We start from the raw sequence: 15,460 nt of genomic DNA, 5'->3' as shown, positions 1-15,460 counted from the left end.
GGAGCAGGTTAAGTTGGAGATCAGAGATCAACCGGTGTTAAAGCACCATCTACTGACCAATCAATACTCGATTGATAACGGCGTCACCGTTCTTATAAGATCAGGCGGAGCTCGGTGCAGAGAGAGAGAGAGAGAGAGAGAGAGAGAGAGAGAGAGAGAGATGCGCTCATAAAAGTTAAAACATTTAGAGACAACCCCGTTAACATTCCCTGATTGGTATTTTTATGAAATATATATATTTTAATGGGAGGGAATTACATATCGGCTTCTTGAGCCGTGTGTCGCCAATGCGCACAGCGGTTTGAATTATGTTTTTATATTTTTCATTTGCTCTCACGATCGCTTCCCACTGCCAGGGTTGCAACTGAAATAATAGGCTAAAGCAATGACAGTTTATGGAAAGCACAAGTGTAATTATGGTCAGATCTTGGCCCTGACTGATGGGGAAGTGATATTGGAGTTGTGATTTAAATAAAAACAAATAGCCGACGCTAGCGTCGGCTATTTTTTTTTATTGCCAGCTGTCCTCCTGTTTTAGGAAGCAGCGACTGTAGGCTATAGCGTTTTCCCTGTAAAACCAAATATGTGTTCTTCATATTTATGTAGAATTATAATTTGCTCTTCTTATATATAGGAACATAAGCGGCTCTGGTAGATGTTTGCGATTGGTCGTGGTGCGCAAACACCGCCTCTTTTATGTGAACGCGCGCGCCGCTGGATTGGGAAACCCTGAGTTGACTGAACTAGTTGTTAACCAGCGTCGTAGTACAGGTTATGCGGGACCGCGGTTGTTAGGTTTGGTGAAGCCGGATTACTGAAAGAAATCCAGGACATGTTGATCTTGCTTCGTAGTACAGGCCTCAGGCTTATCAGGTTACCACAGAGAAATAATATACCAAACACAAATTTCATACTTTTTGTGTTAAGTTTAGTTGTTTTCTGCTATATTATTTTTTGATTTTACAGCCCCTTTAAGTAAATGTTTTAACAGAGAACAAGTTGCAATAAACACTATATGCAACATATTGTGTTAAGTCAATGATTTTAGCTTGAGGTGACAATTTCACTATTTGCGAACTTTGCCTCACACTCTGTTACCAATAAATTAAAACCTGAACTGCTTCAACAGAAGAGTGGGCTGGACTGGCTTTAGCCAAAAGAGGCCCACCAGCCAGGCCGCCACTTTCGCCAGTAGCCTCACAAGAGGATGTTGTGGTTTTTTTGTGATATTTCACTTTAGGATTTTTCACTTTGAGTAGCAGGACAACATTTAGTGCAACTCCTGTCATTTTTGATCATTTCTCAATACATTGTTGCCCAAATTTTAGATATATTCTAAAAATGCAATTAAGTTAATTTATCTATATAATCTACTGTAAGTAGTTGTCAGTAGCTCTTATTTTGAGCTTTTTACTAGTAACCACACAGCACTAAACACACAAGTTTATATTTCAACATGAGTGTGAATTTTGTTGAATCCACAGAAATGATGGGATATGTTACATTTGAATGAAGAGCAGAACCCAAATGCAGACATAACACAGGGGCAGAGTGTGAATCAACAGGTTTATTTAAAGTACTCAAGTACAAGTCCAAGTTTCCAGAAAGGGGAAAAGCAGGTTGAGGTCTCCAGGGAGGCAAACAGGTCCAGTGGGTTCCGGGCAGGATTGGTTCCATCAGAGTAATACAGTTGGTCGACTAGTGGTGAGGTAACTGTAGCAGCAGTCATGTTCCAATAGTAGCTGCGGTACAAGAGAAAGGATCAGGACAGGCAAATATAAAAATACCAAAACAGATAGCCAGGTTTGCCAGGAGCGAGACTAACTGTGGTTGTCTTGACTATGATCTGACGCAGATTAGACGAATGACCGGGTATATGAAGCAGAGGTTGATTGTAGTAGATGAGATGCAGCTGGAACCCTGACTCCCACACACCGGACTCAGCTCCTGTAATTAGGACAGACAGAGGGGAGGGAGAGAGGAGAGACAGAAGAGCTATCTAGGAGCAGCAGGCCTAACAGAGTAACCCTTTCACAAAATCCTTACTCAGAAACAGCAGCAGAAAGGATACAGAAATACATCGTAAAGAGACATTACTGAAGAAGCAGTAAGTTTAGCCAATAACTTCACAATCATATTCCTTGTTGCACACAGAATACTGAACAACTTCAAGGTAAGATCATGGCATGATTTGCACAGAAAAATAGAGACATTTGAATTTAAATTAACTGTAATTGAATGCAAACTTTTTTTTTTTTTTCTGCCTGGCAAATAACAGTACATTCATCTTTAGTCTATTGCAAAGCCATCAATCAGCATTTCTATGTTTGCATAGAAACACAAAGTTTTGCAATGTATTAATAGCATGCTTAACTTAGAAACAGGGCAATTATGTAAAATATATTTATCTAAATTACCAGTGTCTCTATAGTTTTACTGCTAAATACTATTTAATCTACGGAATCTCTAGATTTAAAACATATATTCTACAATATTAATGCTATTTATCTGCCATCTCTACAGGAGCAGGATTCCCAAGGTGGAGGATTTGACATTAATCAGTCTTTCGTTGACATGATGTCTGATGTCCACATGTGGGACTCCACCCTCTCCCCCTGTGAGAACCAGAGCTACCTGGATGATCTATTGGCTTCACTCCAGGGAATGTGCTCAACTGGAGGGCGCTGGAGGTCCAGATTACAGACAAAGTGTTGACAGAAGATAAATAAATGACCTGGTATTAAACTTTTAAAACAAAGCCATTACATGACAGGAATTAGTAGGAAAGTAGATAAAGGAAGTAAACAGAGATTAAAACCGAAATAGGGAAGCAGTGAGGGTACAAAACTCATCTTCCTATTCACTGCTGAGCACAACATTCAGGGACGGACACAGATTTCAAAGTAAGACCTACACATGCAAAATATAGGAATTTTAAGTGATTGTATTATAAGTATTTTTTTTAAACACTTTTGTATTGTTTATTCTAGCAGTCCAAGGTAAATAAGAGTCAATATATTGTTAGTCTCTAGCACACAGAGTATTAGTAAGTGTTTGATTCATTAGATCCAAAAGAAAGATCTTATCCCGAAGAATGTTTTTCATGGTGTCTTTTTGTCTTTGTATTAGATGGCTTTTTTGCTGCTGTTGGTGACACTGACAGCATGTGCTGCAAGTCCTCAAGGTAAACAACATTTTTATTTTACAAATGGAAATGTAGGAGTTTGTCGGAGTCTGTTGCCATTTACCTTTAAATTTACTTTTCCTAACAAACATGTCATACAATACTCCTATAAGCATAATACAAGGAAAAGCACAAGGAAAATATAACATTTTGCAATATATCAATATAGCAAACTTATAAATAGGGAGATTATGTAAAATATCTTTACCTACTGTAAATTAACAATGTTATCTATAGGCATATCTATTGTGTCTGTCAAAATAATTGTATTCTTTTCCATTTTCACACTCTTGTATAATTTTCAGCTAACATGTTTCTACACAATTACAAGGATAACTAGTAACTAATCTAACATGTCAACAATAAAGTAAACTACAGAGTATTTTGTTTTAATATCAAATGTGGATGTTTGTGGGATTTCATAACTGAATGTGAATTTGTTTAACTTGGACATTTTCTTGACTTGACAGCCAAAAACTAGTGCTCATTCCCCTATCAATCAGGAACTAATCATTCAATTTAAAGAAGAAAATGACCTACACGTGAATTTGTGCAAAACAAATCGATACTGGACAAAACAATAAGCAAACCAAAATGCTAAGTGAAGAATCACAAAGGCTTTTATTGACCATAAATTGTGTCTCTCTTTGTAAAGGATCCATAGTTGACATCCTAGCAAGTGTTTTTTTATCTTAAATTATTGCGTGTGGAGCAATTCTTATGTGTGACAATAGTCAATAGTCAGCGGTTCATATGGTGCTGTATGTTCCTAATTTAAAAAAATAAAAAATAACAGTGATGTGTATAATGTAGTTAGTTAACTGTTAGCTTCAGCTAGTGGTTATGTGATAATCTATGATTAAAAAAAACTAAAATCATATTTTTTACCTTACAGATCTGTCAGGTAAAATGTTCACCTTTCCGCAAGAAACCAACACAGCTCGTGTGATTCTGACACCATCACCAATACAGGAATTGAGGGCTGTAACCGTCTGTCACAGGTAACACTAAATGTGCAAAATGCATAAAACAATTCACTGTATCTCTGACTGCGAAAAGTATATGCATAATAAAGTCTTTGTAATGCCTACAGGTCCTTTACAGACCTCAAACGAGACCACGCCCTTTTCTCTTTGGCCACACAAACTTATACCAATGCCTTCATGATTCAATGGGACGAAACGAACAAGGAAGTGCAGCCCCATATCGGGGATACAAAGACATATTATAGAGGGAAGGACTACAAACCGAACATGTGGCACTCCGTTTGTACCACATGGGACTCTGCGTCTGGACTGGTGCAGCTGTGGTTTGATGGACAACCTTCGATGAGGAAATATGTCAGCTTTGGAGCAATCAGAGGATCCCCCATCATTATCTTAGGACAGGTAAAGTTGTATTAATAAGCATCATAGTTAATGGTCTTGACTGTCTGTCTAGTGTATAGATTTCAATACATAAATTGTACTATTTAACTTTTAGTTACTGTATCTCAAACCTCTGCAATCTACAGGAGCAGGATGCCCATGGTGGGGGGTTTGACCTGAAGCAGTGTTTCGTTGGCATGATGTCTGATGTCCACATGTGGGACTACACCCTCTCCCCATGTGAGATGCAGAAGTATGTGGATGATCTAAACTTCACTCCAGGGAATGTGCTCAACTGGAGGGCGATGGAGTTCCAGATTATAGGCCGAGTGCTGATAGAAGATAAACTAATGACCTGTCACTAAAATTTTAAACAATACCATCTATATATTAGAAAGGCAGACATCCCATTTTCTGCACTTTTATGTTTAATGTAAAGTATAAGTTACCAATGTCAGTATGCTATGTTAAATCAGTTTGTAAAAGGACCTTTTCTGATTTATCTTAATACAACAATTACATGAAAGAATTATTGTGGTCTGATCATTTTACCTGTCCGTACCATGAAGAGATCTCTTCTTAACTGTAGAAGATGGGGAAAATATCGGCAGTCCTCATTCTGCGCAAAGATCCATTCCAAGGTTGAGCTCAAGCTACAATGAGACTTCTGGCATGCAAAATCCAAACCTTTAGCTTATTGTAAGTACATTTTTCTTTAAATGGCTGTATTAGATTACTTATGTCTTTGGCAATAATGTAGCTTTAAAATAAAACGAGAAGTACAAAAGTCAGTGGATTTCTTAGCAGTATTTTATGTTATTATAGCAGCATGCAGAGATACATACACTGTTAAAACTGTTACTTAAATATAACATTAAACAAATTAAGTAAAGTCTACAATAAAAACAAGAATAAAGTTGAACCACTGTCAAAATAGAGAGCATGTTAAGCACAAACTCCTAATTAAGTTACATTTAAAGAAAAATTTGATTTGATTTAAATCAAATCCTGCACATATTTTTATGTTGACAAATTCTTTATATCTGTTTTAAAAGTGCAATTTACTTCAAATAATTTAGCACTGACATACATTTACCAAAGAAAAGAGGTATTTGATTCCAGCATTTATTCAACAGCTATTAAATCCAGTCATGGCAAAAATAAATGGAAATAAATTACATGTTTGCTGACCAGCTTATAAAATAAGTGTAGTAGAGCTCCTCCACAGTACAGAAACCTTTCTGTGAATAAACCGTAATCTTGAAGGGACACATTTGACCATTTTAAACATCACAGTTTAACAGTCAATGCATCATTTGACATCATGGTTTTAATTTGGCAGACTTTCCTTTCAAACTTAATAGTTTACATACTAGAACATGTGACCTCAGCTTACCAACTGTACCTTGGTACAGTATCTTCAGTGTCTTTCAGTGAGTACATTGGTTAAATCATTTTAAAATAACAGGAAAATGTTCATGAACAGAAATGATCATGGAGGTTATTTTTTGGACCCAGTGCAGAGTCCCACAAAGTGCTTGAAAGGCCTTCAGGTACAACTCAGGAATACACTCATCAGGCCCAGAAAAATGTAACGTCCTTGAACAGAAAAAGCAAAACGTCTTCAGAAAGTCTTCAGTGCAAGGCCAACAATCACGTTTCACTGCAAGAAGCATGTTTTTAAGGCTTGTTATGAACTTGGAGGTTGGTTTTGGGCGCAGTGCATCAAGTCCCACAAAAAGTCTTTGAAATACCTCATATGTTCTCAAACTTTGCATGGATACTGGAGATTCAGCACACATGTCACCCTGAGTACAAAGCAGCATGATCTGGCCAGATTGCAGACATTTGTGAGCACTGGGTTTCTCCCTTGATGATGATGCCCACTGCATCTGGTTCATGGCAAGCATAGAACGTCATACAGTGCATTTTCAGTTCCTCGTGCACACTTCTCTCTGCAGTTCCCTGTATGACAGAGAAACAGAATACCGAAATTAAGAAACTGTCTCATTTATTGTCATTTAAATCAATATTAAAATGTTATGGTCATATTTTGAACTAAAGACAGCCAATATTTTTTTACTTTGACTTAAACTTGACTTAAGCATTAAACTTGGATAAGTGGGCATGCACACTTCCTGTATGTTCCCACATACTGTACATGAATGTATTCAGAACACAGGGCACAAACACACACCTGTAGTTTAAGAAGACAAAGAAGGGAAAGAAAGGGAAACATGAGCCAAACAAAATTATTCATCACATGGTTTTAATCACCTTAAAACAAACAACACAATAAAATTGGAGAGGCTGGATTTTTTCTAGTAAAACAAAGTGTCGCGGGGGCTGCAAGGCTTGGACCCAAATGCAGAGGAGCCGGAGCAGTGTATAGTTCAAAGATTTAATCACGCCAAGGATACAACAAAAAGTGTTCTGCAGAGAACAGACAAGATCTCTCCAAAAATACAGAGGATACACAAGACCAGGAACATGGAACAAACTGGAACACTGACAAACCAGCGAAGAACAGAACAGAATCCAAGACAGAACGAGAACAGCAAACCGAACATAACATAATGATCCCACAAGACACAAAGGAAACACAGAGGCCCCGTTTACACGAAGGGAAGACGCAGATATTTTCCTGCGGTTAGGACGTGATTGGTTGCTGTTGTTGCTATTGTCGGGATTCTGATTGGCTAACGTGGACTTGAGCCACCTACAGGTCTGGCGTGCTCTTGACTGCATTGACGGCATATATACACGGGGACATATAAACGAACACTTTTCTGAAAACCGAGAGGTTAAAATGTCCGTTTATGAAAATAGCCGGCCATGTGTAAACGTAGCAAGAGACTAAATACACAGGGTAATGAGGAAACATGGGACAGGTGACACTAGGGCTGGGGAACAAGCGAAACACATCAGATGATCATAAGGGCGGGAAAACCAAAAGACAGGCGTTAAAACCAGACAAGACTATGGAAAAAAGACAGACTTCCAAATAAAACAGGAAATGGTTAAACCAACAGAAAACATGAAACCAACTAAACAAAGAAACTTGACACAGGGACTAGACGTGACTCAAAGTGGTCTGGGATTGCCTCCACGTGGCTCTTAAAGACCATTCCCCAACTCATCAAGTACCAACACTTTGTCACGGCCCTCGGCATCTGATACCGATGCACAAGGCTCTCATGGACAGACCGCTTATGAAAACAAAGAACAGAGAAGCTTGGATTACAACACACACAGAGGGAGTGTGACTTAATTCCATGCTCAGGATGCCATTACTCCACTAAGCTGTAGGGCACATAGCAAATAGGTTGTTTTCTGCTATATTATTGTTTTGAATTCACAGCCCCTTTAAGTAATTTTTTTAACAGAGAACCAGTTGCTATAAACTGTATATGCAACATATTGTACAGTGTTAAGTCAAGGCTTTTAGTATGATGTGTTATTTTTGGACAATTTCACTATTTGCGAACTTTGCCTCACACTCTGTTACCAATAAATTAAAACCTGAACTGCTTCAACAGAAGAGTGGGCTGGCTTTAGCCAAAAGAGGCCCACCAGCCTCACAAGAGGATGTTGTGGTTCTTTAGTGATACAAAATCTACTGTAGTCAGCTATGTGAGTCAAAGCTGTTCCCCTCAGAGAACACATCCAGAGGGCCAAACAGGAAACATCCTCACACAGAATCAGCCTCACTGCTTGTCTTCCATCTTTGGAATCATTTAAGTTCTATATTTTACAAATGGGATTTGTTGGATTTCTCACTTTGAGTAGTAGGACAACATTTAGTGCAACTCCTGTCATTTTTTATCTATATCAATACATTGTAGCCCAAATTTTAGATATATTCTAAAAATGCAATTAAGTTAATTTATCTATATAATCTACTGTAAGTAGTTGTCAGTAGCTCTTATTTTGAGTTTTTACTAGTAACCACACAGCACCACAAAGAAAAAAACAACACAACTTGATATTTCAACATGAGTGTGAATTCTGTTGAATCCACAGAAATGATGGGATAACCCTTTCACAAGATCCTTACTCAGAAACAGCACCAACAAGGATACATAAATACATTGTAAAGATATTTTAATAAGGAAGCACCAAGTTTAGCCTATAATTTATAATCTTATTCCTTGTTACACACAGAATCCTGAACGACTTCAAGGTAAGATCATGACATGATTTGCACAGCAAAATAGAGACATTTAAATTGACTGTAATTGAATGCAAACTTTGTTTTTCCCTTTTCTGCCTGGCAAATAACAGTACATTAATATTTAGTCTATTACAACGCCCATCCACAGTATTTCTATGTTGGGATAGAAACACAAAGTTTTGCAATGTATTAATAGCATGCTTAACTTAGAAACAGGGCAATTATGTAAAATATCTTAAATTAAATTACCAATGTCTGTAGTTTTACTGCTAAGCACTATTTAATCTATGGAATCTCTAGATTTAAAACATATATTCTACAATATTAATGCTATTTATCTGCAATCTCTACAGGAGCAGGATTCCCATGGTGGAGGATTTGACATTAATCAGTCTTTCGTTGACATGATGTCTGATGTCCACATGTGGGACTCCACCCTCTCCCCCTGTGAGAACCAGAGCTACCTGGATGATCTATTGGCTTCACTCCAGGGAATGTGCTCAACTGGAGGGCGCTGGAGGTCCAGATTACAGACAAAGTGTTGACAGAAGATAAATAAATGACCTGGTATTAAACTTTTAAAACAAAGCCATCACTGTCTGCAAAATCAAAATCTGTTTTTCTGTGATGTAAAAGATCTTTGAGCATGGCAACATTTTGTCTTAATTATAAAGTAATTTATAAATAAATGATACATTATTATATATTATTATATTATAAATTAAAATAATTATAAATACAAATTTATAATTTAAGTAATTATAAAGTTTTATCTCCTTCTCTTCTCTTTTTCTCCTATGGGTGTCTTTCCAGCTCTGCTCTAATAATAATGTTTTGTAACACTAAAGGGCTGAAAATCCATCCACTGGTTCTGCATTGCCACTGCATACTGCACAAAAGAAAAGAGAAAGGAGAGAACAGGTAGGTCATTGATGATGTTGTAGTGCAAGTTAATTAATATGAAGTGAACACAAAAAGCTTTTATGATATGTGTTATGTGTGAGTGAGTGTTCAACCTTTAATCTCAGCGTTGCAGATTAATTGTGTACAGATTAATAAAGAGTGCAAAATTGTCACATTTAGGCTTCAATTGGGCTTCATAAAGCACTTCATAATAATGTGCATTTGCTATAAAGAAAATTGGTGATTTCAACATAGAATGACCTTTCACCTGAAATTCTGTTGATTCACTGGAAAGTATTGTGTGGGGTATAAGGCCTTTGCACATGACAGGAATCTGATGCCAAAGAAATATAGAAGTAGAAAAAGGAAGGAAACACAGATTAGCACAGATAGAAATAGGGAAGCAGTGAGGGTACAAAACTCATCTTCCTATTCACTGCTGAGCACAACATTCAGGGACGGACACAGATTTCAAAGTAAGACCTGCACAGGCAAAACTGAAAAATATAGGAATTTAAAGTGATTGTATTATATGTACTTTTTAAAAAACGTTTTCACCTGTATTGTTTATTGTAGCAGTCCAGGGTAAATAAGTGTCAATATATTTTTAGTCTTTAGCACACAGAGTATTAGTAAGTGTTTGATTCATTGGATCCAAAAGAAAGCTCTTATCCCGAAGAATGTTTTTCATGGTGTCTTTTTGTCTTTGTATTAGATGGCTTTTTTGCTGCTGTTGGTGACACTGACAGCATGTGCTGCAAGTCCTCAAGGTAAACAACATTTTTATTTTACAAATGGAAATGTAGGAGTTTGTCGGAGTCTGTTGCCATTTACCTTTAAATTTACTTTTCCTAACAAACATGTCATACAATACTCCTATAAGCATAATACAAGGAAAAGCACAAGGAAAATATAACATTTTGCAATATATCAATATAGCAAACTTATAAATAGGGAGATTATGTAAAATATCTTTACCTACTGTAAATTAACAATGTTATCTATAGGCATATCTATTGTGTCTGTCAAAATAATTGTATTCTTTTCCATTTTCACACTCTTGTATAATTTTCAGCTAACATGTTTCTACACAATTACAAGGATAACTAGTAACTAATCTAACATGTCAACAATAAAGTAAACTACAGAGTATTTTGTTTTAATATCAAATGTGGATGTTTGTGGGATTTCATAACTGAATGTGAATTTGTTTAACTTCGGACATTTTCTTGACTTGACAGCCAAAAAACTAGTGCTCATTCCCCTATCAATCAGGAACTAATCATTCAATTTAAAGAAGAAAATGACCTACACGTGAATTTGTGCAAAACAAATCGATACTGGACAAAACAATAAGCAAACCAAAATGCTAAGTGAAGAATCACAAAGGCTTTTATTGACCATAAATTGTGTCTCTCTTTGTAAAGGATCCATAGTTGACATCCTAGCAAGTGTTTTTTTATCTTAAATTATTGCGTGTGGAGCAATTCTTATGTGTGACAATAGTCAATAGTCAGCGGTTCATATGGTGCTGTATGTTCCTAATTTAAAAAAATAAAAAATAACAGTGATGTGTATAATGTAGTTAGTTAACTGTTAGCTTCAGCTAGTGGTTATGTGATAATCTATGATTAAAAAAAACTAAAATCATATTTTTTACCTTACAGATCTGTCAGGTAAAATGTTCACCTTTCCGCAAGAAACCAACACAGCTCGTGTGATTCTGACACCATCACCAATACAGGAATTGAGGGCTGTAACCGTCTGTCACAGGTAACACTAAATGTGCAAAATGCATAAAACAATTCACTGTATCTCTGACTGCGAAAAGTATATGCATAATAAAGTCTTTGTAATGCCTACAGGTCCTTTACAGACCTCAAACGAGACCACGCCCTTTTCTCTTTGGCCACACAAACTTATACCAATGCCTTCATGATTCAATGGGGCGAAAACAAACAAGGAAGTGCAGCCCCATATCGGGCGGCGCAAAGACATATTATAGAGGGAAGGACTACAAACCGAACATGTGGCACTCCGTTTGTACCACATGGGACTCTGCGTCTGGACTGGTGCAGCTGTGGTTTGATGGACACCACCGATGAGGAAATATGTCAGCTCTGGAGCAATCAGAGGATCCCCCATCATTATCTTAGGACAGGTAAAGTTGTATTAATAAGCATCATAGTTAATGGTCTTGACTGTCTGTCTAGTGTATAGATTTCAATACATAAATTGTACTATTTAACTTTTAGTTACTGTATCTCAAACCTCTGCAATCTACAGGAGCAGGATGCCCATGGTGGGGGTTTTGACCTGAAGCAGTGTTTCGTTGGCATGATGTCTGATGTCCACATGTGGGACTACACCCTCTCCCCATGTGAGATGCAGAAGTATGTGGATGATCTAAACTTCACTCCAGGGAATGTGCTCAACTGGAGGGCGATGGAGTTCCAGATTATAGGCCGAGTGCTGATAGAAGATAAACTAATGACCTGTCACTAAAATTTTAAACAATACCATCTATATATTAGAAAGGCAGACATCCCATTTTCTGCACTTTTATGTTTAATGTAAAGTATAAGTTACCAATGTCAGTATGCTATGTTAAATCAGTTTGTAAAAGGACCTTTTCTGATTTATCTTAATACAACAATTACATGAAAGAATTATTGTGGTCTGATCATTTTACCTGTCCGTTACCATGAAGAGATCTCTTCTTAACTGTAGAAGATGGGGAAAATATCGGCAGTCCTCATTCTGCAAAGATCCATTCCAAGGTTGAGCTCAAGCTACAATGAGACTTCTGGCATGCAAAATCCAAACCTTTAGCTTATTGTAAGTACATTTTTCTTTAAATGGCTGTATTAGATTACTTATGTCTTTGGCAATAATGTAGCTTTAAAATAAAACGAGAAGTACAAAAGTCAGTGGATTTCTTAGCAGTATTTTATGTTATTATAGCAGCATGCAGAGATACATACACTGTTAAAACTGTTACTTAAATATAACATTAAACAAATTAAGTAAAGTCTACAATAAAAACAAGAATAAAGTTGAACCACTGTCAAAATAGAGAGCATGTTAAGCACAAACTCCTAATTAAGTTACATTTAAAAGAAAAATTTGATTTGATTTAAATCAAATCCTGCACATATTTTTTTATGTTGACAAATTCTTTATATCTGTTTTAAAAGTGCAATTTACTTCAAATAATTTAGCACTGACATACATTTACCAAAGAAAAGAGGTATTTGATTCCAGCATTTATTCAACAGCTATTAAATCCAGTCATGGCAAAAATAAATGGAAATAAATTACATGTTTGCTGACCAGCTTATAAAATAAGTGTAGTAGAGCTCCTCCACAGTACAGAAACCTTTCTGTGAATAAACCGTAATCTTGAAGGGACACATTTGACCATTTTAAACATCACAGTTTAACAGTCAATGCATCATTTGACATCATGGTTTTAATTTGGCAGACTTTCCTTTCAAACTTAATAGTTTACATACTAGAACATGTGACCTCAGCTTACCAACTGTACCTTGGTACAGTATCTTCAGTGTCTTTCAGTGAGTACATTGGTTAAATCATTTTAAAATAACAGGAAAATGTTCATGAACAGAAATGATCATGGAGGTTATTTTTTGGACCCAGTGCAGAGTCCCACAAAGTGCTTGAAAGGCCTTCAGGTACAACTCAGGAATACACTCATCAGGCCCAGAAAAATGTAACGTCCTTGAACAGAAAAAGCAAAAACGTCTTCAGAAAGTCTTCAGTGCAAGGCCAACAATCACGTTTCACTGCAAGAAGCATGTTTTTAAGGCTTGTTATGAACTTGGAGGTTGGTTTGGGGCAGTGCATCAAGTCCCACAAAAAGTCTTTGAAATACCTCATATGTTCTCAAACTTTGCATGGATACTGGAGATTCAGCACACATGTCACCCTGAGTACAAAGCAGCATGATCTGGCCAGATTGCAGACATTTGTGAGCACTGGGTTTCTCCCTTGATGATGATGCCCACTGCATCTGGTTCATGGCAAGCATAGAACGTCATACAGTGCATTTTCAGTCTCCGTGCACACTTCTCTCTGCAGTTCCCTGTATGACAGAGAAACAGAATACCGAAATTAAGAAACTGTCTCATTTATTGTCATTTAAATCAATATTAAAATGTTATGGTCATATTTTGAACTAAAGACAGCCAATATTTTTTTACTTTGACTTAAACTTGACTTAAGCATTAAACTTGGATAAGTGGGCATGCACACTTCCTGTATGTTCCCACATACTGTACATGAATGTATTCAGAACACAGGGCACAAACACACACCTGTAGTTTAAGAAGACAAAGAAGGGAAAGAAAGGGAAACATGAGCCAAACAAAATTATTCATCACATGGTTTTAATCACCTTAAAACAAACAATCAAAATTGGAGAGGCTGGATTTTTTTCTAGTAAAACAAAGTGTCGCGGGGGCTGCAAGGCTTGGACCCAAATGCAGAGGAGCCGGAGCAGTGTATAGTTCAAAGATTTAATCACGCCAAGGATACAACAAAAAGTGTTCTGCAGAGAACAGACAAGATCTCTCCAAAAATACAGAGGATACACAAGACCAGGAACATGGAACAAACTGGAACACTGACAAACCAGCGAAGAACAGAACAGAATCCAAGACAGAACGAGAACAGCAAACCGAACATAACATAATGATCCCACAAGACACAAAGGAAACACAGAGGCCCCGTTTACACGAAGGGAAGACGCAGATATTTTCCTGCGGTTAGGACGTGATTGGTTGCTGTTGTTGCTATTGTCGGGATTCTGATTGGCTAACGTGGCACGTGGCGACCTACACGTCTGGCGTGCTCTTGACTGCATTGACGGCATATATACACGGGGACATATAAACGAACACTTTTCTGAAAACCGAGAGGTTAAAATGTCCGTTTATGAAAATAGCCGGCCATGTGTAAACGTAGCAAGAGACTAAATACACAGGGTAATGAGGAAACATGGGACAGGTGACACTAGGGCTGGGGAACAAGCGAAACACATCAGATGATCATAAGGGCGGGAAAACCAAAAGACAGGCGTTAAAACCAGACAAGACTATGGAAAAAAGACAGACTTCCAAATAAAACAGGAAATGGTTAAACCAACAGAAAACATGAAACCAACTAAACAAAGAAACTTGACACAGGGACTAGACGTGACTCAAAGTGGTCTGGGATTGCCTCCACGTGGCTCTTAAAGACCATTCCCCAACTCATCAAGTACCAACACTTTGTCACGGCCCTCGGCATCTGATACCGATGCACAAGGCTCTCATGGACAGACCGCTTATGAAAACAAAGAACAGAGAAGCTTGGATTACAACACACACAGAGGGAGTGTGACTTAATTCCATGCTCAGGATGCCATTACTCCACTAAGCTGTAGGGCACATAGCAAATAGGTTGTTTTCTGCTATATTATTGTTTTGAATTCACAGCCCCTTTAAGTAATTTTTTTAACAGAGAACCAGTTGCTATAAACTGTATATGCAACATATTGTACAGTGTTAAGTCAAGGCTTTTAGTATGATGTGTTATTTTTGGACAATTTCACTATTTGCGAACTTTGCCTCACACTCTGTTACCAATAAATTAAAACCTGAACTGCTTCAACAGAAGAGTGGGCTGGCTTTAGCCAAAAGAGGCCCACCAGCCTCACAAGAGGATGTTGTGGTTCTTTAGTGATACAAAATCTACTGTAGTCAGCTATGTGAGTCAAAGCTGTTCCCCTCAGAGAACACATCCAGAGGGCCAAACAGGAAACATCCTCAC

General features: G+C 37.4%; 1 protein-coding gene and 1 pseudogene across 3 annotated transcripts; both read left to right on the top strand.

Moving 5' to 3' along the window:
- Positions 1-803: 803 nt before the first annotated feature.
- Positions 804-5,083, top strand: LOC120562841 (C-reactive protein-like). 3 transcript variants are annotated; one of them, XM_039806759.1, is made up of 6 exons: positions 804-2,107; positions 2,524-2,737; positions 3,130-3,184; positions 4,080-4,185; positions 4,278-4,572; positions 4,698-5,083. In XM_039806759.1, the coding sequence occupies exons 3-6, from the start codon at positions 3,130-3,132 to the stop codon at positions 4,914-4,916; spliced, it is 675 nt and encodes a 224-aa protein (XP_039662693.1). In that variant the 5' UTR covers positions 804-2,107; positions 2,524-2,737; the 3' UTR covers positions 4,917-5,083. The 3 variants fall into 3 exon arrangements, with proteins under 3 accessions (XP_039662693.1, XP_039662692.1, XP_039662691.1); XM_039806758.1 differs by having other exon boundaries at positions 804-2,173; XM_039806757.1 differs by lacking the exons at positions 804-2,107; positions 2,524-2,737 and adding an exon at positions 2,761-2,903.
- Positions 5,084-9,992: 4,909 nt separating this feature from the next.
- Positions 9,993-12,300, top strand: LOC120562842 (annotated as a pseudogene).
- The last annotated feature ends 3,160 nt before the right edge of the window (positions 12,301-15,460 follow it).

Source organism: Perca fluviatilis, chromosome 7, assembly GCF_010015445.1.
Source record: "Perca fluviatilis chromosome 7, GENO_Pfluv_1.0, whole genome shotgun sequence".
Lineage (NCBI taxonomy): Eukaryota > Metazoa > Chordata > Actinopteri > Perciformes > Percidae > Perca > Perca fluviatilis.
Note: the sequence above shows the minus strand (reverse complement) of the source record. Positions and strands in the feature narration are given on the sequence as shown.

Bases quoted from the DNA above. Each gene is read 5' to 3' on its own strand.
- LOC120562841 (XM_039806759.1), top strand. From the start codon at position 3,130: ATGGCTTTTTTGCTGCTGTTGGTGACACTGACAGCATGTGCTGCAAGT. The intron at 3,185-4,079 runs GTAAACAACATT...TTTACCTTACAG, and splicing joins ATGTGCTGCAAGTCCTCAAG to ATCTGTCAGGTAAAATGTTC. The intron at 4,573-4,697 runs GTAAAGTTGTAT...TGCAATCTACAG, and splicing joins CCATCATTATCTTAGGACAG to GAGCAGGATGCCCATGGTGG.